This window comes from Mytilus galloprovincialis, chromosome 4 (assembly GCF_965363235.1).
Source record: "Mytilus galloprovincialis chromosome 4, xbMytGall1.hap1.1, whole genome shotgun sequence".
Classification (NCBI taxonomy): Eukaryota; Metazoa; Mollusca; class Bivalvia; order Mytilida; family Mytilidae; genus Mytilus; species Mytilus galloprovincialis.
This window is the reverse complement of record NC_134841.1, coordinates 5,325,833-5,352,887: the sequence shown is the minus strand read 5'-3', so window position 1 is coordinate 5,352,887 and position 27,055 is coordinate 5,325,833. Positions and strand designations below refer to the sequence as shown.

General features: G+C 33.0%; 1 protein-coding gene across 8 annotated transcripts in view; it reads left to right on the top strand.

Moving 5' to 3' along the window:
- Window positions 1–22,094, top strand: part of LOC143071187 (insulin-like peptide receptor) — a 68,444-nt gene extending 46,350 nt beyond the window's left edge. For 4 of the 8 annotated variants that reach the window (XM_076245344.1, XM_076245342.1, XM_076245349.1 and 1 more), the window contains 13 exons: window positions 2,415–2,450; window positions 6,287–6,602; window positions 6,806–6,899; window positions 7,448–7,599; window positions 9,728–9,893; window positions 11,866–12,036; window positions 12,409–12,551; window positions 12,845–12,909; window positions 13,906–14,038; window positions 14,476–14,629; window positions 14,929–15,058; window positions 16,236–16,370; window positions 17,307–22,094. In XM_076245344.1, coding sequence (XP_076101459.1) covers window positions 2,415–2,450; window positions 6,287–6,602; window positions 6,806–6,899; window positions 7,448–7,599; window positions 9,728–9,893; window positions 11,866–12,036; window positions 12,409–12,551; window positions 12,845–12,909; window positions 13,906–14,038; window positions 14,476–14,629; window positions 14,929–15,058; window positions 16,236–16,370; window positions 17,307–17,877 — 2,266 coding nt within the window. In that variant the 3' untranslated portion in view covers window positions 17,878–22,094. The remainder of the gene's footprint in view (window positions 1–2,414; window positions 2,451–6,286; window positions 6,603–6,805; window positions 6,900–7,447; window positions 7,600–9,727; window positions 9,894–11,865; window positions 12,037–12,408; window positions 12,552–12,844; window positions 12,910–13,905; window positions 14,039–14,475; window positions 14,630–14,928; window positions 15,059–16,235; window positions 16,371–17,306) is intronic. The other 4 variants (XM_076245347.1, XM_076245346.1, XM_076245345.1 and 1 more) reach the window with 1 other exon arrangement.
- The last annotated feature ends 4,961 nt before the right edge of the window (window positions 22,095–27,055 follow it).

Here is a 27,055-nt window from a genome sequence, read left to right as displayed (position 1 = left end):
CGTTGGCGTCGGCGTCGGCGTCGTCGTCGTCGTCCGGCGTCCGAATACTTTTAGTTTTCGCACTCTAACTTTAGTAAAAGTGAATGGAAATCTATGAAATTTTAACACAAGGTTTATGACCACAAAAGGAAGGTTGGTATTGATTTTGGGAGTTTTGGTCCCAACATTTTAGGAATTAGGGGCCAAAAAGGGCCCAAATAAGCATTTTCTTGGTTTTCGCACTATAACTTTAGTTTAAGTTAATAGAAATCTATGAAATTTTGACACAAGGTTTATGACCACAAAAGAACGGTTGGGATTGATTTTGGGAGTTTTGGTCTCAACAGTTTAGGAATTAGGGGCCAAAAAAGGGCCCAAATAAGCATTATTCTTGGTTTTCGCACAATAACATTAGTTTAAGTAAATAGAAATCAATGAAATTTAAACACAATGTTAATGACTACAAAAGGAAGGCTGGTATTGATTTTGGGAGTTTAGGTCCCAACAGTTTAGGAATTAGGGGCCAAAAAGGGACCCAAATAAGTATTTTTCTTGGTTTTCGCACCATAACGTTAGTATAAGTAAATAGAAATCTATGAAATTTAAACACAAGGTTTATGACCATAAAAGAAAGGTTGGGTTTGATTTTGGGAGTTTTGGTCCCAACATAATAAGGGGCCCAAAGGGTCCAAAATTAAACTTTTGTTTGATTTCATCAAAATTGAATAATTGGGGTTCTTTGATATGCTGAATCTAACTGTCATGACTGTGTATGTAGATTCTTAACTTTTGGTCCCGTTTTCAAATTGGTCTACATTAAGGTCCAAAGGGTCCAAAATTAACCTTAGTTTGATTTTGACAAAAAATGAATCAGTTAGGTTCTTTGATATGCTGAATCTAAAAATGTACTTAGATTCTTGATTATTGGCCCAGTTTTCAAGTTGGTCCAAATCAGAGTCCAAAATTAAACTTTGTTTGATTTCATCAAAAATTGAATAAATGGGGTTCTTTGATATACCAAATCTAACTGTGTATGTAGATTCTTCATTTTTGGTCCTGTTTTCAAATTGGTCTACACTAAAGTCCAAAGGGTCCAAAATTAAACTTAGTCTGATTTTAACAAAAATTGAAATCTTGAAGTTCTTTGATATGCTGAATCCAAAAATGTACTTAGATTTTTTATTATGGGCCCAGTTTTCAAGTTGGTCCAAATCAGGATCTAAAATTATTATATTAAGTATTGTGCAATAGCAAGTCTTTTCAATTGCACAGTATTGCGCAATGGCAAGAAATATCTAATTGCACAATATTGTGAAATATCAAATTTTTTTTTAATTAGAGTTATCTTTCTTTGTCCAGAATAGTAAGCAAGAAATATCTAATTGCAAAATATTGTGCAATAGCAAGATTTTTTTTTAATTGGAGTTATCTTTCTTTGTCCAGAATCAACTTAAATCTTTGTTATATACAATATACAATGTATATTCACTTTTTACTACCAACTGATAAATTAAAATAATCTTTACCATTCAGTGATAACAAGCAGTTTTTTTACATCTTAATATTTTAGGATGTATTTAAATGAGTAGTTATTGTTGCAAACTCCATTAGAAATTTTAATTGAGATTAGTTTTGGAATAAGGGAAAGGGGGATGTGATTAAAAAAATTGGGTTCAATTTTTCTCATTTGAAATTTCATAAATAAAAAAGAAAATTTCTTCAAACATTTTTTTGAGAGGATTAATATTCAACAGCATAGTGAATTGCTCTAAGAGAAACAAAAATTTTAAGTTCATTAGAACACATTCATTCTGTGTCAGAAACCTATGCTGTGTCAACTATTTAATCACAATCCAAATTTAGAGCTGAATCCAGCTTGAATGTTGTGTCCATACTTGCCCTAACCGTTCAGGGTTCAACCTCTGCGGTCGTATAAAGCTACGCCCTGCGGAGCATCTGGTTTCCTTATTTTAAGTTAGAATAAACTGTTTGAGATAGGTTCTCACCAATGTGTTGACATTTTGAACATCACTTTCAATATTTAGTAATTTGTCTCTTGATGAATACTGCTAAACATCCAACAACCTAGCTTTCCATCTTTAGGAAAATGATAATCATTTCAAGGGGAGTATTTTCATTTTTATTTTAATTTGATTTTGAGCATGTTTAGGAAATTTAACATAATTACAAGAGATTATAAATGCTTTATTTTATTTTTTTTATGTTATTCAGGAAGAGACAGAAAATTCAGTTTAATGTGGGATTTTAATACTTCCTAATTTTCCTTTTAATATCCATGAGCACCCTTTAACAATGTTAATATTTTAGTATAGTTCCAAAAGAATTTAGTTTGAGAAATCGTCTTATAGAATCAAAAAACTTCTGTTTTAATTAGTTGTGTTTGGTGACCCAATAGTTATGTTATTTTTTCACAGCAAGGATAAGTCTAAGAGACGTCCAAGACAGGCAATGTATGTTCATAGTCTGGTTTCCTGTTCAAATCTTTCTGGTACCTGCCATGTACAAAAATGATACAGGCATTTGCCATTTTGAAAATGATTCTCAAGTTGTGATGTTTGTGTTGTGAATAAGGAATCATTTTCATTATGACAGCTCTGTTTTAGAGTTATGTACAAGCAGATACCAGGAAATTCACAACAGAACTCAGTCTATTTGTTTTGTAACTTGACTGTTAAAGATTTTCTATATATAGGGCAAATTCAGGAATAGTATTTTTGCTAGTTATCTTTTAAATCAGATTAATTGCAGTTTTTCTTTTTTACCTTTTAAGAAAAAGTTTTACAAAGATCACAAGTGCGTTTGTGACTTTTCAGTTTGGATACTTGAATCTGCCCTTAGCAACCTTAGATATCTTCATTGTAACAATTATCTTGAATTGAACATGAGAATGACTACCTGTATCCCTGCTAGTATTTATACCCTATCTGGTACCCTTTATCATAATCAGGAACTTTGCTAGGACCTTTGTGATGGAAATATGCACACATACATACATTTACAGATTTTTATGACTCAGGCATGGATATTTTTAGTAAAAATCATTTTTGCACTTTTTTCTCAATTTTCTATAAAGCTAGACGTAGTATTTTTTTGTATTATTCTTTGAAGGAACTTTTTTTCATGTTTAATTAGGATAAGGATTTTTTAATTGATATCATTTGGTCATGGGGTATATCTCTAGTCAAGTAATTTTTAGTATTGCCTTTTATAATTTTATCTATGAATTTTTTTGGGGGTATAATAATAGTAGGAATGAAAATTTTCATGTTTAGTTCAAAATAAAGTTTGGGAAATATATTGGTATTAAGATTTAACAAATGCTTAAAATAACTTTTTCATGAGTCTCAATATTGCGGCAGATGCTTGCATTGAACCTTTCATTCTGTTGCAGTGAATTGAATGGGTTTAACTATACATTGTGAGTGAAAAACACCAAACTATATTCTTTGTTTACTTCTTTAGCGCGAATATGCACATAATGGTATTGTTGTCCTTGCTCTGTAGCAGCAAGAAATGTCCTATTTATCTTGTTTGTATGTCATGGTGTTTGTCTGTGATTGTGTTGTCCAAAATATTTGTACTGTGTAAATTGTTATGCCATAAAAAAAAAAAAAAAAATTTAAGATGCTAAAAAATTGCAAACAAACAAAAAGGAACTTTTTGACATGAAATAAAACTTTCTGTTAAATGTATTTGCAAACATAATTATTAAACTTTTTAAATATATATATCGTGACATATCAGTGTCTATTATTGATGGACTACACAATTCGATAAATTAAGGTAAAATTGGGATGTCTAAATTAAGAAATTTTTTAGAAAATGCAGAAATTTTTATATACATGTCATATATAGCTTTATTTGCTTTGTATTTTATTGTTTAAATATTTATTTGTATTTTACCTGATCCTGTCGATAGTATTTTTATTTTCAAATGTATTTTAAGTATTTTAGTAGACTATTTATAATTAAACTATATTGATAGATATTTATTAATGGTACCACAAAAAAACAATATGTAACCATACCAAAATATTTATTTCTCGTTGACTTATACGATGTGTATGATTTTAAAACTAACAGCATGCCCGTAGAATAGAAAATATTTGTATATGTATGATTTTATTCCTGTTTCAGTTTTAACGGTGGCTTCCATTATATTGATATTTGATTCTTTTCTGTTGGTTCACAATTTTCAATAAAAAAAAAATAGTGTTCACAAAGAACTGCTAATTTTTGTATTCAGGAAATTTGTATCAAGTGGGTCTTATTGGGGTTTAAGCGTGACGCGGGATTTCCGATTTTTTGTAAGCATGACACGTGAAAGTCAAATTATTGTGTTGGGGAAAACAGGAAATAAGGTCTAGCGGGATCTGGGAAATGACAAAAAAATGAGAATTGCTTACGTACATCGTGTAAGCGGGATACGGGAATCTGACAAAACAGTAAGCAGGATCCGGGATATGAACCCCCCAATGAGACCCCCTATCAATGGTATTACCTTGATAAATGCAGCAATCATCAATCTATCATGATAACGAATGAGATTCATATAATGGAAAACACCCTTGCTATCAATGTTACTCTGCATGCATATTCAATTCTATAATTTAATTGTGTATTTGAAACTTGCTTTGAACATTTGTTTCAGAAATTTAATTGTTGATTTATTTGCTTGTAGAAACATGATGACAAATAAACTTTCTGTTAATATTAACAAAGAAATTAACATTTAATATTGAGCTGTATGTCTTAAGTTCCATCCAAGCTTTAATTTAGTTGCTCCCCTTACTATTACAGCACCAGATGATATTCATGCATAATTATATGTTCAGTCACTCCCCTAGCCTCCTGTTATCACACAGTTTTATTTGTAGATTTTGAATTCAAAATAGATAATCCCATGTAAAAGACCCATTACTGGCCATGGGCTATTTTGTCTCTATGACACATTAACAATTTACATTCTCAATTTTTAATTCATTTTTAACCGGATTTTTCGACGAAAATGTTGGCTTTTTTTTTTTTAAATTTGGATTCTTCAAAGCATATACCATTTTTTTCATGGGAACTTAAAAGAAAAAGTGTAATTGCTTCTTTAGATGAAACCAAAATGTAATACTGTGACTCTGGTGTAAGTACCGGTGTCTCTTATTTGCAATTTTATATAAAAAATTTAAAAAAAAAGAAGGAAAAAATTGCTGTTTATACCATATAATCAAGCTTATCAGAACTTATTTAATATAATTATCCAACCGCTACATGTGCTATACAAAGATTCACAGTTACATGAAATTATACTCGCACAAAGTTTTAGTTAAAACACCTGTTACAGTCATTCCGATACTTTTTTCGTTTTGTTTTGTACCAATTACCTGGTTCAACAAAGTTGGTACAACAAAAGTAACATATGTTTGTTACTTGTAAAAGATCTCCCTCAAACTAGACACATTTATTCTGGGCATGTTCTTGTTATAGGTTATTAACATGATTAAGTTTCAAGGTCAAAAGATCAGAGCTATAGCACCAGACAGCATAGCTTGGTACACTTGAAGCAGCACTTTGATGCTGTTGTTCCCTTTGCTCATAGCATAATCTAAAATAAGTTCAGAGGTCAAGGTAGTTGGATGTTTGTATGAAAACTACAGCTTTTGGTCAATTTTAACAAGCTCTTGGCCACACTTAAAGGATACACCAGAGTAATGGCATTGGAGGCTATTTAGATTTTAAACCATGTCCCTAACATTGTTTAAGTTGTACTTTTTGTGGTGTAAAATATCGGTATTAAAAATTCATAATGAAGTTTTAATGGTTAGGCACATTTTATTGAAGGAGTTGTCAGAATCCATGTAATTGGTATAGAATAGTGAATAAATTTACACTTGTCATTTCTTACCTTACCCAGTAGTTATGATTATGTCATTTCTTACCTTACCCAGTAGTTACGATTATGTTACATTGATTTTAATGATTTTGAATGACAATGTTATAAATTCTGGCTTAGTTTACTGCATGAACAAGTTCTGTTGCAGGCTGTTCACAAATAATTCTCGCATACATGTTTTCTGCTGTAGATGTTATAACTGTTGGTCTCTGAAAATTGAAAAGAAGTTATGTGCAATATATTATATTGAATTGGACTTTTCTGAAAACTTAGGCTGTATAAATGTTTATGCTTACATTGCTCTCTCTCTCTCTATATATATATATATAAATGTTTGAAGCTTTCTTCAGAATTTTAGAGTGCATGAGTTAATTGAAAAATCTTTCTTTTGTTGATATATAGACCTGATAGGGTAACTCGACAGAAATCATCCAGGGGGAATAAAACAAAACAAACAAAGAAAATAAAGAGGAATAAACGTAATGTATACAAGGAGATAGTGGATCCAAGAGAATTTGAGAAATACAAAAGAAAGCGAGAGATACTTCCTGACACAATAGTCTATAATACTACAGAGACCATTGGACCAGTGAATGTAACAGAAGATGAGGACATTCATCCCCAGGGGACCACAGAACACACTGTGTTGAGGGCTGTAGTATATTCCAGAGAGTTTATCATATCTAATCTGGGACATTTTGAAGATTATAACATAGAGGTATGTTGAATTTTAGTCAAATACAAAGGATAATGTTTTAAATGTCGCTGAATTAAATTTAGTAAAATTACAGAACTTGTTGGTAGTTTAAAGTGTTTACTACCTTTATACTCAAAAAAATTAATATTATATTGTATTGATTGGAGCACTTTTACTTATTGACATTTTGTATTTTTTCTTATTTTTATTGTAACTTTCTTCAGGTAATTGCTTGTCAGGAGCGTGACCACAGAGACCCAGATAAAGTCAAGTACTGCAGTAGCAGGGCACTTACTGTTGGTCGAACTAAAAAATCTAGTAAGTTGTATTAACTTTTTTGTAAAGACTTGAAAAATCTTAATTTCATGCTCAAGATTCCTCTACTGCATGTACACAAAACATGAATAGCAGCACTGCACATTACCACAGACAACATCAGCCAACCAGACCTAACTCCTCAAAACTTTTAGTTTCAATCACTAGACATGCTTAGCAAATGCATGTTCCTTTAGTGTCTTGCAAGCAAATAATACATTGGCATTGCTATTTTAGTTTTTTTGACAAAATTAAACTGACTGCCACTAGCAAATTATCTTTTTCAATAATCAGCTTTTATAAATGTTTGAAACAAGTCCAATGTTGTCTAATTGTAGCTCATTCCTTACAAAAATTGATAACAATAACTGCATTTTGTATTTCCTGACATTGTATTTGTTTATCTTACATTGCCGTACCTTACTCAAATTGTACTGTAAAATATTTGAATAGACATTTGTTCACTGTCTTTGTTTGTGTAGATCCAATTTTAATTGGAAAAAATTATTAAGAATGAATTATGATTATTTGATACTGACCTTTCTTTGTAGAAACTGCTGACAACTTGAAATCTGACACCATTATAGCAGAAGGCCAACAAAATAAAACAGGAACTGTGCTCATTAAGTGGAAAGATCCTCTTAGTCCGAACGGTCCAATTATTAAATATGTGGTGGAGTACAGTAAAGGGGGATTAGGAGAGGTGAGTGTAAAGGGGGATAATTTAGGCAGTTTCACCACACATCTCTGTGTGTCAAATTTTGGCACTTTGGATTAATTTTGTGCTTTTAATTTTGTCAAAAGGAATTCTTTGCTCAATTAGGTTAATAAAGTATATAAATTAAAACCTGTTTTGACAACTGAAATGGAACAAAATACTGATGCATCAGAGACAAACAACAACAGGATAACAGAAAGAATTGACCTGAAAAATTATTTTATTTATATAGATATAAGATGAGGTGGTATGAGTGACGATGAGACAACTCTCTATCCAAGTCACAATTTATAAAAGTAAACCATTATAGGTCAAAGTATGGTCTTCAACATAGAGTCTTGGGCTCACACCAAACAGCAAGCTATAAATGGCTCCAAAAATGACTAGTGTAAAACTATTCAAACAGGAAAACTAACGGTCTAATCTATATAAAATCGAGAAACGAGAAACAATAGTTTGATATTAGAACTAAAGTTTGATCTTTTGAAGTTTCATTTTATTAGTGAAAATTTGTATAAAAAAAACTCTTTTGTTTGCTTATCAAGTAAAAGGGATAATTTATCTATTACAAAATATGATGCAATGACCCTATTAACTATACAATTAGCATAAACAATATTTTCACCCATTCTATTAAACTATTATCTTACTCATCTTTGTTATAAATCTTTCATTGATCATTTTAATGATAAATATTTAATTTTGGATAGGGTGATTAGTTTGTCACTTTTTGCTATGATTTCAATTAAACCAAATTATGACTACAGCTAAAATATCCCAAAATAAGGTTTAATTGGTATTAATGCTGTATATGTAAACTGTATAAATTGTGTATCTGTTTGATCCTATGAACTGTATTTGCTTACAGAATAAAAGTTTTATTATTATGTCTAATAACAAAGCCTCAAAATAGTGGTCAAACTGATAATGAACAAATTGGACAATCAAAATAGTAGTAATAATCCAGTTATCAGCATGAATCTAATGAGAAAATGTCATTACTATGATTGGATTAATATCTCCTGTATAGATAAATCTTACGCTTTACCTTATTGATTACATGGCTGGGCTGATTAGTTAATGATGTCATTAAGTCATGTCTAATTGGAAAACAAAATCTCATGACAAGTATAATATGAAAGATCTCTGTGGCACATATGGGACTTCTGTTTGTTGACCTTGAGATTTTCTGCTGATTTAGCTATTGTTTGTTTTTAGCCTGACAAGACAAAACATATGTATTGCTTTTCTGACAAGTTGGGAGTATCAACAATTTTAAAGTTTTCTGCTGTAGTTAGTTTGATAGGATTTACTGGTGATATTTCATTGATATTAGCTATAAATTTGCATTACCATCAGTTCATATCAGTTTGATAACTATTCTGAGTTCCTGTCCCCATGGTCATGGTCCAGTAACTATTCTGAGTTCCTGTCCCCATGGTTTATGGTCCAGTGACTGAATAAATTAAGCAATTTTCAATGTTGAGATTAAGCCAGTGTGTGGTAGGAAATACTTGTGATGCATGTAGATCAATGATATTTACATTAAAGTTGCATTACTAACAGAACATCTCAGTTTGTAGACTATTTTGATGGCCTACCCTCTAGGTTATGGTTCAGCAACTCTGAATTAGCTTTGTTGTGGTTCATCAGATATGCTATTTCTGAATTTTCTGTCGACAGGTTAGACATATATCTCTGTGTCAACAGTTGTGGACATTTGTGGTGAGACAAATAAGAGAGTAATGTAAAGTTTTATTTGATGAGTATTATTGTGGATTCAGTTATTTTTCTGTGTACAAATTTTGGTAAATTGAGGAATACTAGCATTTTCATACATATTTGATTTCTGGGTTTTGCCGAAGTCTACATAAATTCCTAAAGAAAATTGTCTTCTTCGTTGGGCATTGGAACTCATGGTTCCAGGGTATCAACAAAAAAAAGACAAAAATGTTGGTAGGGAAAAGGAGTCAGAAACTCTTATAACATATAAACTATTATGCAATGTAGGATCAAATAAAAAGAGCCTCCTAACCCCTAAGAAGTTATATCTTGAATAGCTCTGAATGACATGTTCTTAACATCACTGTATTCAAACTTTGTTCCATTTCAGAATCCAATCTCTCTATGTCGTACATATCAGGATTACAGGAAACACAACGGGACAATAATTCCTACGTTACCACCAGGCAATTATTCCTACAGAGTACAAGCATACTCACTGGCTGGTAATGGGTCATGGTCAGAAGTTAAATGGTTCTACATCTCAGATAAGCAAGGTTAGTCAAATACTAGACACAGCTTGAAATTAGTTTTAATTTTTAATATAAAAATTATTTAGTCTGCACCATAAGCCAAGAGTCCAAAGCCCAGACTACAGTAGTAAAATTTTATTCAGACTAGTAACTATTTTCAAAAGTTTGTGAAGACACATATATAAAATATCTGAAATTGGTCTTTAGGACTAGTAGATGGAAAAGATTTTGGTGTAGACTGTTAAATAAGGTGTTGTATGATGGCAATGAGACAACTCTAAAAAAGCAAAAATCTAAATGACACATATCGTTAGGGACAACATCAAAAGTTCAATGTAGGATAAAAAACTTAATTTACATAGTTTTTTCACTGACCCCCCCCCCCCCCCCCCCACCCTCCCTCTTAATTTGGAAAAAATTGATTTACCAATAGGGATATATGTAAAAATCGATTTTAGATATACTAAACTTGCAGAATTTTAACCCCCCACCCCCAAACTATTTGATTTAAGTTTTTTATCCTACATCGATCTTTTGATGTCGTCCTTTAGAGATACAGAACATCAATATAATGGAATATGTAGATAACTCTTTCACAGGCAATAAACCCTAACTGTAAAATATAAGGGCATACACTACAGGCAGGGGAACACATTTTACTGCATCAACAGTATATATACATTCTTTGTCATCCCAGGGCCTCATATAGCTGACTATAAAGTATGTGTTTTGCCTATTGAAGGAGGTACAGGTACTTATAGTTGCTTTAATATGATTCCTATGGACCCTGTTGACTAGTCATCCGAGGGCCTCGTATAGCTGACTATAAAGTATGTGTTTTGCCCATTGAAGGAGGTACAGTGACTTATAGTTGCTTTAATATGATTCCTATGGACCCTGTTGACTAGTCATCCCAGGGTCTTATATAGCTGACTATAAAGTATGTGTTTTGCCCATTGAAGGAGGTACAGGGACTTATAGTTGCTTTAATATGATTCCTATGGACCCTGTTGACTAGTCATCCCAGGGTCTTATATAGCTGACTATAAAGTATGTGTTTTGCCCATTGAAGGAGGTACAGGGACTTATAGTTGCTTTAATATGATTCCTATGGACCCTGTTGACTAGTCATCCCAGGGTCTTATATAGCTGACTATAAAGTATGTGTTTTGCCTATTGAAGGAGGTACAGGGACTTATAGTTGCTTTAATATGATTCATATGGACCCTGTTGACTAGTCATCCCAGGGTCTTATATAGCTGACTATAAAGTATGTGTTTTGCCCATTGAAGGAGGTACAGGGACTTATAGTTGCTTTAATATGATTCCTATGGACCCTGTTGACTAGTCATCCCAGGGTCTTATATAGCTGACTATAAAGTATGTGTTTTGCCCATTGAAGGAGGTACAGGGACTTATAGTTGCTTTAATATGATTCCTATGGACCCTGTTGACTAGTCATCCCAGGGTCTTATATAGCTGACTATAAAGTATGTGTTTTGCCCATTGAAGGAGGTACAGGGACTTATAGTTGCTTTAATATGATTCCTATGGACCCTGTTGACTAGTCATCCCAGGGTCTTATATAGCTGACTATAAAGTATGTGTTTTGCCTATTGAAGGAGGTACAGGGACTTATAGTTGCTTTAATATGATTCATATGGACCCTGTTGACTAGTCATCCCAGGGTCTTATATAGCTGACTATAAAGTATGTGTTTTGCCCATTGAAGGAGGTACAGGGACTTATAGTTGCTTTAATATGATTCCTATGGACCCTGTTGACTAGTCATCCCAGGGTCTTATATAGCTGACTATAAAGTATGTGTTTTGCCCATTGAAGGAGGTACAGGGACTTATAGTTGCTTTAATATGATTCATATGGACCCTGTTGACTAGTCATCAGAATTATTATTTATATTGGTCACTGTACCTATATTAGGGAAAACATGTTTTTTTAAGTTGCTTTATGTTTAATTCTGTTACATTTTTTGTAGAATCGTCCTGGTCAAGCTCCACCATTATAGCAGTGTCTGTAACATCAGTACTGCTAATCATTTTATTGGCTGTAATAGTGGTATGGTTAATAGCTAGGAGCAGGACAGATAAAATACCAGTGGAATGGCATGTATCTACAGTCAATCCAGATTATATGCAAGATTATGATGGTAAGTTGGTGTTAATGAAATATTTGGGGACATTTCCTTCAAATCTACTATTTCATTAAGAAATTTTAAGTGAATTCTCAGTGGAAGAGCAACTTAATTCTTTGTAGACTTCTGTTATAAAGTTGAATAGTAAGGAAGGATTTATGTAAGCCTCCCATGAGGTGTCTCTTGGAAGTTTAGACTGGAGTGTTCCTATGTATATTTATAAGATTATAAGTAATGAGATTTGTACAAAAAAAGTCAGTCCTCTTATATTAAGATTTTGAACGTTGCACACTGATTTTGGAACAATCTTTACATTGTGTAGAATTAACAGAAGATGATGTTTTATGTAACAAAATCTACAGAACTTTAATGTTTATATTATTTTAGCTTATATACCAGATGAATGGGAAGTAGAAAGAGAAAAAGTATGTTTGTTACGAGAATTAGGTCAAGGGTCATTTGGAATGGTATGGGAAGGACTTACAAAGGATCTGGTAGAAAATGGAAAGGAAACATTAGTAGCTGTAAAGGTAAACATGTTAAACAAGATCAGTCAAATGTAGCTTACATCAATAAATTTCCAAGTCATGAGATAATTCATTACTGTAGAACTCTGTAAGAAGACCTTCTCAAATTTTGAAAGCTTTATGTATTATTTGTAATTTTTTGTATTTTTTTTTTTTAAGTTCAAGTTTTTAATAAAATAGAAAGGATATGGAGTATCTGTTCATGACACAAAATCAGTTCCTGTGTAAAAAATATAACAAGAAGAAAAGGAACAGCGTTCAAGCTTTTATTAAGTTGTTGGATCTTTTTTTTCCAGACTGTCAATGAAAAAGCAGATTATCATCAAAGAGGAGCATTCTTAAAAGAAGCATCAATAATGAAGTAAGTTTGACTAAGTCAGTCTCAGATTGTTTAGCTCTCTTACAGCCTGTACTTTGTTTTCAGTCACAAATAGTCCCAAAACAAGGGTTAACAGAGGACTTTCAATAGACTAACAAAGATTGAAGCTTACAAGATGACATAACTATTAATTTGAAATTAACAGACTCAAAAATGAAAACCAGGATAAAACCTTGCTCAGCATCTAAATTACTGATTTTTATTAAATCAGACATAAATAGAGAATATAGATATAAGAAGATGTGGTACGAGTGTCAATGAGACAACTCTCCAACCAAAGCACAATTTGTAAAAAATAAACCATTATAGGTCAAAGTACAGCCTATAACACAGAGCCTTGGCTTACACAGAACAGCAAGCTATACAGGGCACCAAAATAACTGGTGTAAAATCATTCAAACAGGAAAACCAAACTTCTGATCTATATAAAAAAAAACAAGAAACGAACCACATCAACTAATGACAACCTCTGAACTACAGGTTCCTGACTTAAGACAGGTGCAAACATATACAGCAGGTTTCAAAGTTTTACCAGGTGCCAACCTTCACCCTAATCTGAAAACCTTACAACACAGAAAGACACACTATAAAATATCAATTGAAATGAACTCAATCAAAATAAATATTAACAAAACAAATAAACATACACAGAACAAATAAATTTGATCTATGACACAATATAAATACCATATGTAAAACAATGTCAAAACGACAACTATAACCTATAACAGTGTATAATAAAATAACAATGACAATAGTTAGACAAACATTCTCATGTGATTTTCAAATGCTGCTATAAATAACAGGAGAGAACAAGTTCAGCGTCTGAAAGTTTCAAAACCATGAAAGTTGATTTTAATCTCATTAAAAAATGTACGAATTTGTATCCATCTTAATATTGACCTGCACATGGTACTTGTTAAATATTCAAAAAGATTAGTAAAATTTGGATCCATTTAACCATTGTATTTTTTGTAGGGGATTTAAATGTCATCATGTTGTGCGGTTACTAGGTATTGTTTCCCAGAGTCAGCCTGCACTTGTCATAATGGAACTAATGACTAATGGAGATCTGAAAAATTATTTACGAATGAGGAGACCTGATAATGAGGTAGGTCAAATTTACTGTGATAGAATTGTAGATTTGTATATATATATAAACAACTATAGGTCACCGTACGGCTTCAACAATGACAAAAGCCCATACTGCATAGTCCGCTATTAAAGGCCCCGAAGTGACAAATGTAAAACAATTCAAATGAGAAAACCAACGGCCTAATTTATGATATAACCAATGGCCTAATATATATATAAAGTCTAAAACGTGTACAAAACAACACCAATATTAGAAAAAAAGGAAACGTTAAAAATGTAGTTATCTATAAATATTTCAGATGACAGATATCCTTCATCAGAATGATTATGATGAAAAATGAATCGTATCAATCAATTTTGATTCAAGTAGATTGTGATACAGATTTTTTATTTGGAAACTTCTATTAAAAATGGTGAAACATTAACATTTAATGCAAGTTTCATGTTTACCAGGAAGGATTAGTGCCACCAGCTTTACAACAGATATGGCAGATGGCGGGAGAAATAGCAGATGGCATGGCATATCTGTCGGATAAAAAGTTTGTCCATCGAGATTTGGCAGCTAGAAATTGTATGGTAGCTGTAGATCTTACTGTAAAAATAGGAGGTCAGTATGAGATCTCAAAATGTGTCAGAATCCTACTTCTTGGCTCTCAACTTCCAAACATTTTGATATTTGTTAGACTGGTTTTTTATCAGTTTGTCTAGTTAAAGTTTTGGTATAAGATAGATTACCATGAAGTTAATTTCACATCGACTTAAAACACATGTTCATTATAATGTGAACTTTTCAAAATTATGTTCATAATTTTTTAGCTGGATACAATGCTGCTAATGCACACCCTTCTAGTGTGACTTGAATTTTGGAAGTATATATATGTGAGTAAGAATTAATTATTTTTGTAGATTTTGGTATGACTCGAGATGTTTATGAGACAGATTATTATAGAAAGGGTGGTAAAGGATTACTGCCTGTAAGATGGATGGCACCGGAATCATTAAAGGATGGAGTATTTACAAGCTATTCTGATGTATGGTAAGGTTGCCATTATAAAATAGAAGATGTAATATGATTGACAATGAGAGAACTCTCCACAAGAGACCAAATGACACAAAAATGAATTACTATAGGTCACCATACGGCTTCAACAATGGCCAAAGCCCATACTGCATAGTCCACTATTAAAGGCCCCGAAGTGACAAATGTAAAACAATTCAAATGAGAAAACCAACGGCCTAATTTATGAACAAAAATTAAACAAATATGTAACACATCAACAAACGACAACCACTGAATTACATGCTCCTGACTTTGGACTGGCACTTACATGGCTGGGTTAAACATGTTAGTGGGATCCCAACCCTCCACCTAACCTGGGACAGTGGTGTAGCAGTACAACATAAGAACGAACTATAAAAATTGAAAAAGGCTTAACTAATCAGATGTATACAAATAGAAATACATCTAATAATAACACCTAGTGGACGTGGCTGGGTACTCGTATATCCCAACAACAAAAATACACTAATTACTGATATGAGAGTACTCGCAATTACTGATAGCTAGTGTAAAGCCACTAACAACAAATAAAATAAATCATGCATCCAAAACTTTTCATTAGTCTTGTACTTTCTCTTGCTTTAGTACTAATACATTTACTTGTATAAATCTTGATTGATCAAGGATGAGACAACAATGCCATGCAATAGTTGGAAATAACCTTTTGTACTGACTACCAGTGCCTTATCACTCCTGCTGAAATTTTGTATACATCTTTTGGACTCATTACTGGGTTGTGTGTAGAAGAATAATTGAAAACATTTTGCACTACCAACTTTCTGTCCAGATGTCTTTTACCTTTTTCATGCTTTCTTCCTGTGTAGTTATTAGCTCCTCATCAAGCAAACAATCAACCAAGATTTTAAAATATGTAGTTTATATCTTTGGAATCTTTGAAATCAAATATTCCTTCTATCAAACTAATGTTTACTCTCTGTTAATGATGCTGATATACAAAGTATCGATTATAAATGTGGCTTCCAAAGTTGAACCAATTTTTTTTTACTTAGAGCAGTAAGTGAGGAAATATTGGATATATAAAAATTGTAGATATATCTGAAAAAAAAAGTGTAACCTAGATTTATCATGAGATGAAAAGTTTCATATGGCTTATATCACTTTAGTTTACAAGAAAATAACTTTCTTAATTTAGGTCCTATGGTGTAGTACTCTGGGAAATGGTGACATTAGCAGAACTGCCGTATATTGGGTTATCTCATGAACAGGTTATAAAATATGTTGGCAGTGGGAGGACAATGGAAAAGCCAGAAGGATGTCCTGACAGATTGTAAGTATTTATATTCTTTGTTTTACAACACAAACCAAGATGGTACACATTTTCACAACACAAACCAAGATGATTCACATTTTCACAGCACAAACCAAGATGTGTACAAACATATTAGGATTAGATAAGTATGACAACATCACAAAGCAAGTATTATAAAGAATAGGAATATGTGAGGTAGATTAACGAGAGAATATTCAAATGAACAGTCCAAATATCTGCTTACCTACATGTATGTATGTTATATGATAAATGAAAAAAATCACTGTCAATATATAAAAGAAGATGTGGTATGATTGCCAATGAGACAACTCTACACAAGAAACCTCATGACACAGAAATTAATAACAACAGGTCACATGCTGCATAATTCGCTATAAAAAAATTCGAAATGACAAATGTAGAACAATTCAAACAAGAAAACTATCGGCCTAATTAATGTACAAAAAATGAACGAAAAACAAATATGTAACACATCAACAAACCACAACCACTGAATTACAAGCTCCTGACTTGGGATAGGCACATACATACAAAATGTGGCGGGTTAAACATGTTAGCAGGATCCAAACTTTTATTTTTAACACAAACAATATAAAGAAAATTGTTGGGTTCATTTATAATGGTAAAATTTTGACAAATTATATTTCTAGTTTGAATACAAAAAACACTTTAATAGTTTGTTTTAATTTTTGTAATGTTAAGCTTGTTACTTCTGTGAATTAATGTAAGCAACAACACATTCATCAATAAATAGGTCAACAACTTTTTAGTTTTTAATAAAAGTTTTTTAAAAACTAAAAATTTGTTGACCTATTGATGAGGAATAGAGGGCTGTCAGCAATATAAAATCTGTTCCACAGATATGATATTTAAGACATTAGACGACTAAAGACAATATGTTCAAGTAACGAGTTTGTTTTATTTAATTTGTAGACATCAGTTAATGCTTCAGTGTTGGAGATTTAAAGACAAACAAAGACCTACATTTCAAGGAATAATAGAAATTTTAGTGCCTGTATTGGACCGTTCATTTAGGGAAAAGTCGTATTTCTTTAGTGTAGAAAATCATACTGAAGACAATCACGATGTTGATTACCCAGATGAAGATTATCCTGATGATCTATGGGATGATTCAAATAAACCATTTATCGCCGGTGCCGAGGGCGACTCGTCTCATCATAGTCAAAGTCATCATAGCAGTCATGGTTTTGAGGATCAAGATGAAGAACTTAAATTTGTTGACTATAATTATCATGGTCAATACGGGACAGAACCGTGTGACTGTATCATGTTAGAGGAAACAGACCATCGGAACCGTAATCATGTGGACAGCAGTTATCGTAATAGTTCGTGCTCAAATCCCAATAGTGCAATAGATACAAGTGACGGGAGTAAAGACAGTAGTACGAGTAAAAGTTCCAACAGTAGTTATCCTATCAATGGAATCAATTTAAATATAGTTAATGGCCATGTGCCGGTTCACATGCGAACAACACCATGCTAGCTATTATTTTGTTGTCATTTGCCAATCAATGTCAAGGCCATATTGGACATCAGACTTATCAAAATGGATGCCATTGGTCAATCTGTTCATGTGATCTCTACACTTTGTTCAAGTGCTTCTTTTTTTGTATGTTCTATTCTTATCTAGCTACGGGATATATTTTTTATGTGGGATGCTGTTTTAGTTGCTCACTCAACAGGAAAAAAAGGCTTTTTAAAAAGAATTTGTGATTTTATCTGTACTTGATAATTCTTTTGAGCTTTTAGAGGACAGCTTTTAACAAAACAACTCTGTTAAATACCGTCGGATTTCACAATTTTCTTCTCATCTTGTCATTCATACTTATTTATGAATGGAATAGCATTCTAAACATTGTGATAAATGTTCATTGTAACACTTCATCAAATCTGTTATGTATATAGATATATTTATATATATACATTGTATATTTTGGTTCATTTCTCTCCCTTTCTCCTGATAAGTGCAAGATTTCATTATTCATTATTTCTTAAAAGCATAAGACATGTAAAACTATGTTCACGATTGATGATTTTAATGTTTTTAAAAAAGATCTTTAAATCATGATAATATTGCAAGATTTTTTTTTAAATAGAAAAAGGAATAGTTTTAATCAAAATTTGTCAACCATCCTGAGTTTACCCTGAATTTTATCACTTCTTGAAATTTTGTTCTTTTCTCCATTGAAATTAATGCAAAAAGATATTTGTGTCTCTAGGGTCACACTTCACAAAAAAAAAAAGTTTTTGATTAGTTTTTTTGTTGGTTAAATTCTATTAGTGAGTCCCTATTTTGGCAAGAATATTTCAGTTTTATATTATTTTAGATAAAAAATGATAATTTCTAGAAATTTTATACTGTAAATTATAAAATCCTAAAGATATGACCCTCTTGTTTTTCTGATTGATTTAAAGAATAAAGGATGGTTGACTTTCAACATACATATTTTTTATTCTGTCTAAGTACTCCTTACAGAAATATGACAGTTCATCCAAATATTTTATAACATGACAGTCTTGCATTTTATCATCATATGTATAGATATATTCCTTCTCATTTTACTGCTGTGCTTTGAATGTGACGAAAGGCCAAAAAAACATGAATATTCATAATTTATTTGTTGTGTTTCTGTTGGTGAATGTAGAGAATGACTTGTTGATTTGTTAATATCTGAATTTACCGGTGGATTTTTATATGAATACTATTGATGATGTTAAGATTTGTGAATGATGATGTTTAAATGTTGGGTACTTTAATCAAATCATGAAACATACAGAATGAGAAACTGATTATGATTTTAAAAATATCTATTTGACAAAGCTGTGATAAAGAATACTGGACATTTAACAGTCGAGGCATTCATTTTATATTTTGTTTGTTTGATTTATGTTTTTAATTTTTTTATCAACAATAATCATGAAATTTCTAGTACATGTAGTAGGATTTACTTCCCCTGAACTTGAATATTCAAATCTTTGAAATTGAGATAAAAACTATACTGTTCCTGTGATTTGGAAAGATGAATTGAATAGAAAACTTTTTTTAATCTTTTTTATGATATAAGGACATTAAATATAGGTTGTGTAGGAGTAGAAAGATAAACATATCCGTTACTATCTTTATCTCTCAGGAATTCCTGACTATTTATAAACTTTAATCTAATTGGCCAGTATATATAGAAATGATCTGATAATTTCTACTCCTATTTTATTTTGGTTGTGAATTCTTATATCTTAATGAGAAAATAATGATTTTTTATTACTGGAAATTTTTCTTAAAGATTATTCAAAATAATGTGTATATGTATCTATTTTTACATATTCAATAGTACTCTAAGATTTATATCTTTTTGAAAGTTCATAAATATATAAAACTAACTATGCGAGACTCTCGTGGTTAGTCAAGGTCCTTATAAACGGGAGCAGGACATTTGAGCGCCGACATTAGAGCCCATTTTAGCGCTGGATTATTCCCTTCACCAAAATTTTTGATAGCCCATTTTAGCAAAATCTTACCTGGTTGAATAATACTCACTAAGCTTTGGGCAGAAGTTCATTGTAATTCAAAGCGAACAAATAATGGTCCAGAGTCGTTCTATGCCCATTATATTGAGCAATGTTATAGTTATCATCAGCTATTTGTGTTTTTTTCTTTCTTACTATTATCAAATTGCAAACAACAACATATATAAAAATAGGAAGTATAGACGAATGTGCACCAACATCTAGACAATATAAAGAGAAAGAACAGGTCCTAATGCAATTCAACAGTATTGCACAGTGGGTATATCCAGGTCCCATTATGTAAGTTCCCTAGGATATAAATTCCAGGCTAGAAGGAACTTTTAACATTTGATTAAGTGTTTTAGACATTTGGTGCTGTATTTTAATGGACATCATATGTTTTATATTTGTGCTGTCTTGAGTCTTTTAATGTGTTTTTATTAATCATATATTACAATTGGTTGAAATATTTCGCTAAAATAGGTATTGACAATTTTAATTTTTGCTAAAATGGGTAAAATGGGTTCTACTTTGGCGCTGAAACGTCCGATTTTGTTCGATCAAATGTCCTATCAATGCGATGTTAAGTGGAATTGTTCTAAAATGACAACACTGGGAAAAATAAAACAATTTCATCAATTTTTTTTATAAATTTTGAGTTTACATTACATTTTTACAAGTCAAATATACAGATAAAGATGTGATACAGCTATAGATAAACTATTTGTTTAAAGATTTCTTTCTGTTAATTAATAACATGTTAGGTTTTCTTCATCAATAAATAGCAGTTGTTCAGAAATGCATAAACCTGTATTTTCTTTCTCAATTTACATTTTATGTTGTTCTTACTGTTAAGGTATACCAAACCTGTTGGCATTGTTTTAGATACAGGATTACGATAATTGTTAGTTTTAAATCAAGTAATGAGGCATTAAAAGCTTGAATCAAACAAACCAAGTTAATGGTTAAGACAGGTACAGTTTTGCTTAGAAGAGTAAATTTCTCAAGGAATTGTATGAATCAGGAACAAGATATATTTTAATGATGAGTGTTATTTGTTATGTTTGAATTTTTACTTGTTTATTTATTGTTATATTTTTTTATTCGAATGCTGCAGAATAACTGATTTTGTTTGAAACACTTCTTCATTAGGGAACAGTTTGATATGATTATATTTTTTGTGCAAACATGGGTTGACTCAAAATTGTGTAACTTATGTTTTACTGTTCCATTACAAGTTATGTCTCCTGGCTATTTATGCAAGGAAGTGTTGCATATCTATAGGATGCTGCTTTTATGTTCAAAGATGAATTTTTTTTTTTTCATTTTGGAAAACTTGTGTTTGTTAGGCAAATTTAGACAATGAAATGTGTCCTTTTTAACACATTATTGGAAGATTTGTAAATGGAGACATAACATGATCATATTATAATATCTTTGATTTAAGAAAAGTGACTGTTTTCATACAAAGTAATATCAAAGTTTACTTTTAATTTAACACAAAATCCTTTGAAAAAGGATGAAAAAAGGTTTTAATTTAGACATTAAAATTACAGTATAAATTTTTAAATTAGATTGTAATGAAAAGGTGTTTCCAAGAAAATCAGTATATTATATTTTGTGGAAATGAATGGAAGTATTGTGTCAAGTGCCAGATGAATAAAATGTGTATCGGAAGACGTGAGAAGTTTGTATGAGTGTTTGCATGTTGTTAAGATGGGGTGAATGAATATATTTGTCACTGAGTGATGCCTGTTGTTAAGATGGGGTGAATGAATATATTTGTCACTGAGTGATGCCTGTTGTTAAGATGGGGTGAATGAATATATTTGTCACTGAGTGATGCCTGTTGTTAAGATGGGGTGAATGAATATATTTGTCACTGAGTGATGCCTGTTGTTAAGATGGGGTGAATGAATATATTTGTCACTGAGTGATGCCTGTTGTTAAAATGGGGTGAATGAATATATTTGTCACTGTGTGATGAATGTTGTTAAGATTGGGTGAATGAATATATTTGTCACTGTGTGAAGCATGTTGTTAAGATGGGGTGAATGAATATGTTTGTCACTGTGTGTTGTTAAGATGGGGTGAATGAATATATTTGTCACTGTGTGATGAATGTTTAAATGTCTACATCTTCATCATCAGTTTTGTAGCTCTGCCTTTCAAACCAAAAATAAATGTAAATATAGACTATAGTAAATCTTAGTTTGTCTGCCATAAACTGGAAAGTCATACGGACTGTGATAAATCTTCTCTTAGTTTGTCTGCCATAGACTGGAAAGTCATACAGACTGTGGTAAATCTTCTCTTAGTTTGTCTGCCATAGACTGGAAAGTCATACAGACTATAGTAAATCTTCTCTTAGTTTGTCTGCCATAGACTGGAAAGTCATACAGACTGTGGTAAATCTTCTCTTAGTTTGTCTGCCATAGACTGGAAAGTCATACAGACTGTAGTAAATCTTCTCTTAGTTTGTCTGCCATAGACTGGAAAGTCATACAGACTGTGATAAATCTTCTCTTAGTTTGTCTGCCATAGACTGGAAAGTCATACAGACTGTGATAAATCTTCTCTTAGTTTGTCTGCCATAGACTGGAAAGTCATACGGACTGTGGTAAATCTTCTCTTAGTTTGTCTGCCATAGACTGGAAAGTCATACGGACTGTGGTAAATCTTCTCTTAGTTTGTCTGCCATAGACTGGAAAGTCATACAGACTGTGATAAATCTTCTCTTAGTTTGTCTGCCATAGACTGGAAAGTCATACAGACTGTGATAAATCTTCTCTTAGTTTGTCTGCCATAGACTGGAAAGTCATACAGACTGTGGTAAATCTTCTCTTAGTTTGTCTGCCATAGACTGGAAAGTCATACGGACTGTGGTAAATCTTCTCTTAGTTTGTCTGCCATAGACTGGAAAGTCATACGGACTGTGGTAAATCTTCTCTTAGTTTGTCTGCCATAGACTGGAAAGTCATACGGACTGTGGTAAATCTTCTCTTAGTTTGTCTGCCATAGACTGGAAAGTCATACAGACTATAGTAAATCTTCTCTTAGTTTGTCTGCCATAGACTGGAAAGTCATACAGACTGTGGTAAATCTTCTCTTAGTTTGTCTGCCATAGACTGGAAAGTCATACAGACTGTGGTAAATCTTCTCTTAGTTTGTCTGCAATAAACTGGAAAGTCATACAGACTATAGTAAATCTTCTCTTAGTTTGTCTGCCATAGACTGGAAAGTCATACAGACTGTGGTAAATCTTCTCTTAGTTTGTCTGCCATAGACTGGAAAGTCATACGGACTGTAGTAAATCTTCTCTTAGTTTGTCTGCCATAGACTGGAAAGTCATACGGACTGTGGTAAATCTTCTCTTAGTTTGTCTGCCATAAACTGGAAAGTCATACAGACTGTGGTAAATCTTCTCTTAGTTTGTCTGCCATAGACTGGAAAGTCATACAGACTATAGTAAATCTTCTCTTAGTTTGTCTGCCATAGACAAGAAAGTCATACAGACTGTGGTAAATCTTCTCTTAGTTTGTCTGCCATAGACTGGAAAGTCATACAGACTGTGGTAAATCTTCTCTTAGTTTGTCTGCCATAGACTGGAAAGTCATACAGACTATAGTAAATCTTCTCTTAGTTTGTCTGCCATAGACTGGAAAGTCATACAGACTGTGGTAAATCTTCTCTTAGTTTGTCTGCCATAGACTGGAAAGTCATACAGACTGTGGTAAATCTTCTCTTAGTTTGTCTGCCATAGACTGGAAAGTCATACGGACTGTGGTAAATCTTCTCTTAGTTTGTCTGCCATAGACTGGAAAGTCATACGGACTGTGGTAAATCTTCTCTTAGTTTGTCTGCCATAGACTGGAAAGTCATACGGACTGTGGTAAATCTTCTCTTAGTTTGTCTGCCATAGACTGGAAAGTCATACGGACTGTGGTAAATCTTCTCTTAGTTTGTCTGCCATAGACTGGAAAGTCAAGTCATACAGACTGTGGTAAATCTCTTAGTTTGTCTGCCATAGACTGGAAAGTCATACGGACTGTGGTAAATCTTCTCTTAGTTTGTCTGCCATAGACTGGAAAGTCATACGGACTGTGGTAAATCTTCTCTTAGTTTGTCTGCCATAGACTGGAAAGTCATACAGACTGTGATAAATCTTCTCTTAGTTTGTCTGCCATAGACTGGAAAGTCATACAGACTGTGGTAAATCTTCTCTTAGTTTGTCTGCCATAGACTGGAAAGTCATACAGACTATAGTAAATCTTCTCTTAGTTTGTCTGCCATAGACTGGAAAGTCATACAGACTGTGGTAAATCTTCTCTTAGTTTGTCTGCCATAGACTGGAAAGTCATACAGACTGTGGTAAATCTTCTCTTAGTTTGTCTGCCATAGACTGGAAAGTCATACGGACTGTGGTAAATCTTCTCTTAGTTTGTCTGCCATAGACTGGAAAGTCATACGGACTGTGGTAAATCTTCTCTTAGTTTGTCTGCCATAGACTGGAAAGTCATACGGACTGTGGTAAATCTTCTCTTAGTTTGTCTGCCATAGACTGGAAAGTCATACGGACTGTGGTAAATCTTCTCTTAGTTTGTCTGCCATAGACTGGAAAGTCAAGTCATACAGACTGTGGTAAATCTCTTAGTTTGTCTGCCATAGACTGGAAAGTCATACGGACTGTGGTAAATCTTCTCTTAGTTTGTCTGCCATAGACTGGAAAGTCATACGGACTGTGGTAAATCTTCTCTTAGTTTGTCTGCCATAGACTGGAAAGTCATACAGACTGTGGTAAATCTTCTCTTAGTTTGTCTGCCATAGACTGGAAAGTCATACGGACTGTGGTAAATCTTCTCTTAGTTTGTCTGCCATAGACTGGAAAGTCATACGGACTGTGGTAAATCTTCTCTTAGTTTGTCTGCCATAGACTGGAAAGTCATACGGACTGTGGTAAATCTTCTCTTAGTTTGTCTGCCATAGACTGGAAAGTCATACGGACTGTGGTAAATCTTCTCTTAGTTTGTCTGCCATAGACTGGAAAGTCATACGGACTGTGGTAAATCTTCTCTTAGTTTGTCTGCCATAGACTGGAAAGTCATACAGACTGTGGTAAATCTTCTCTTAGTTTGTCTGCCATAGACTGGAAAGTCATACAGACTGTAGTAAATCTTCTCTTAGTTTGTCTGCCATAGACTGGAAAGTCATACAGACTGTGGTAAATCTTCTCTTAGTTTGTCTGCCATAGACTGGAAAGTCATACGGACTGTAGTAAATCTTCTCTTAGTTTGTCTGCCATAGACTGGAAAGTCATACGGACTTGTCTGCCATAAACTGGAAAGTCATACAGACTGTGGTAAATCTTCTCTTAGTTTGTCTGCCATAGACTGGAAAGTCATACGGACTGTGGTAAATCTTCTCTTAGTTTGTCTGCCATAGACTGGAAAGTCATACGGACTGTGGTAAATCTTCTCTTAGTTTGTCTGCCATAGACTGGAAAGTCATACGGACTTGTCTGCCATAAACTGGAAAGTCATACAGACTGTGGTAAATCTTCTCTTAGTTTGTCTGCCATAGACTGGAAAGTCATACGGACTGTGGTAAATCTTCTCTTAGTTTGTCTGCCATAGACTGGAAAGTCATACGGACTGTGGTAAATCTTCTCTTAGTTTGTCTGCCATAAACTGGAAAGTCATACAGACTGTGGTAAATCTTCTCTTAGTTTGTCTGCCATAGACTGGAAAGTCATACGGACTGTGGTAAATCTTCTCTTAGTTTGTCTGCCATAGACTGGAAAGTCATACAGACTATAGTAAATCTTCTCTTAGTTTGTCTGCCATAAACTGGAAAGTCATAAGGACTGTGGTAAATCTTCTCTTAGTTTGTCTGCCATAGACTGGAAAGTCATACAGACTGTGGTAAATCTTCTCTTAGTTTGTCTGCCATAGACTGGAAAGTCATACAGACTATAGTAAATCTTCTCTTAGTTTGTCTGCCATAAACTGGAAAGTCATACGGACTGTGGTAAATCTTCTCTTAGTTTGTCTGCCATAGACTGGAAAGTCATACAGACTGTGGTAAATCTTCTCTTAGTTTGTCTGCCATAGACTGGAAAGTCATACAGACTGTGGTAAATCTTCTCTTAGTTTGTCTGCCATAAACTGGAAAGTCATACGGACTGTGGTAAATCTTCTCTTAGTTTGTCTGCCATAGACTGGAAAGTCATACGGACTGTGGTAAATCTTCTCTTAGTTTGTCTGCCATAGACTGGAAAGTCATACAGACTGTGGTAAATCTTCTCTTAGTTTGTCTGCCATAGACTGGAAAGTCATACGGACTGTGGTAAATCTTTTCTTAGTTTGTCTGCCATAGACTGGAAAGTCATACGGACTGTGGTAAATCTTCTCTTAGTTTGTCTGCCATAGACTGGAAAGTCATACAGACTGTGGTAAATCTTCTCTTAGTTTGTCTGCCATAGACTGGAAAGTCATACAGACTGTGGTAAATCTTCTCTTAGTTTGTCTGCCATAGACTGGAAAGTCATACAGACTGTGGTAAATCTTCTCTAAGTTTGTCTGCCATAGACTGGAAAGTCATACGGACTGTGGTAAATCTTCTCTTAGTTTGTCTGCCATAGACTGGAAAGTCATACGGACTGTGGTAAATCTTCTCTTAGTTTGTCTGCCATAGACTGGAAAGTCATACAGACTGTGGTAAATCTTCTCTTAGTTTGTCTGCCATAGACTGGAAAGTCATACAGACTCTGATCAAACCTGAAGACTGAACAACATATGGGGGAACTGGACATGTATAAACATCACACTTGTGTACTCCCAACTCTGAGGAGATTGGTAGGTATACTGCATCAGTCACCACACTTTATAATTTTAGGGAAAAGTCAACTGTAGTACTGTCTTCTTATGGTATTGCAAAATTCCCTACCTTAGGACAATACCATAGAGATTTTACTGTAAGATTGAAAATGAAAATAGAAAAATATTGAAAAAAGTATGGTCAGACTAGTTATGAATATGGCTGGATCACAACATAGACGATGCTGTGATTTTCAAAGTTCATGAATGTCGGATTGAAATTATATCAGTAAAAAATACTGCTCATACATTTTAAATTCCATAGGGCTTTCCAGTTTTTGT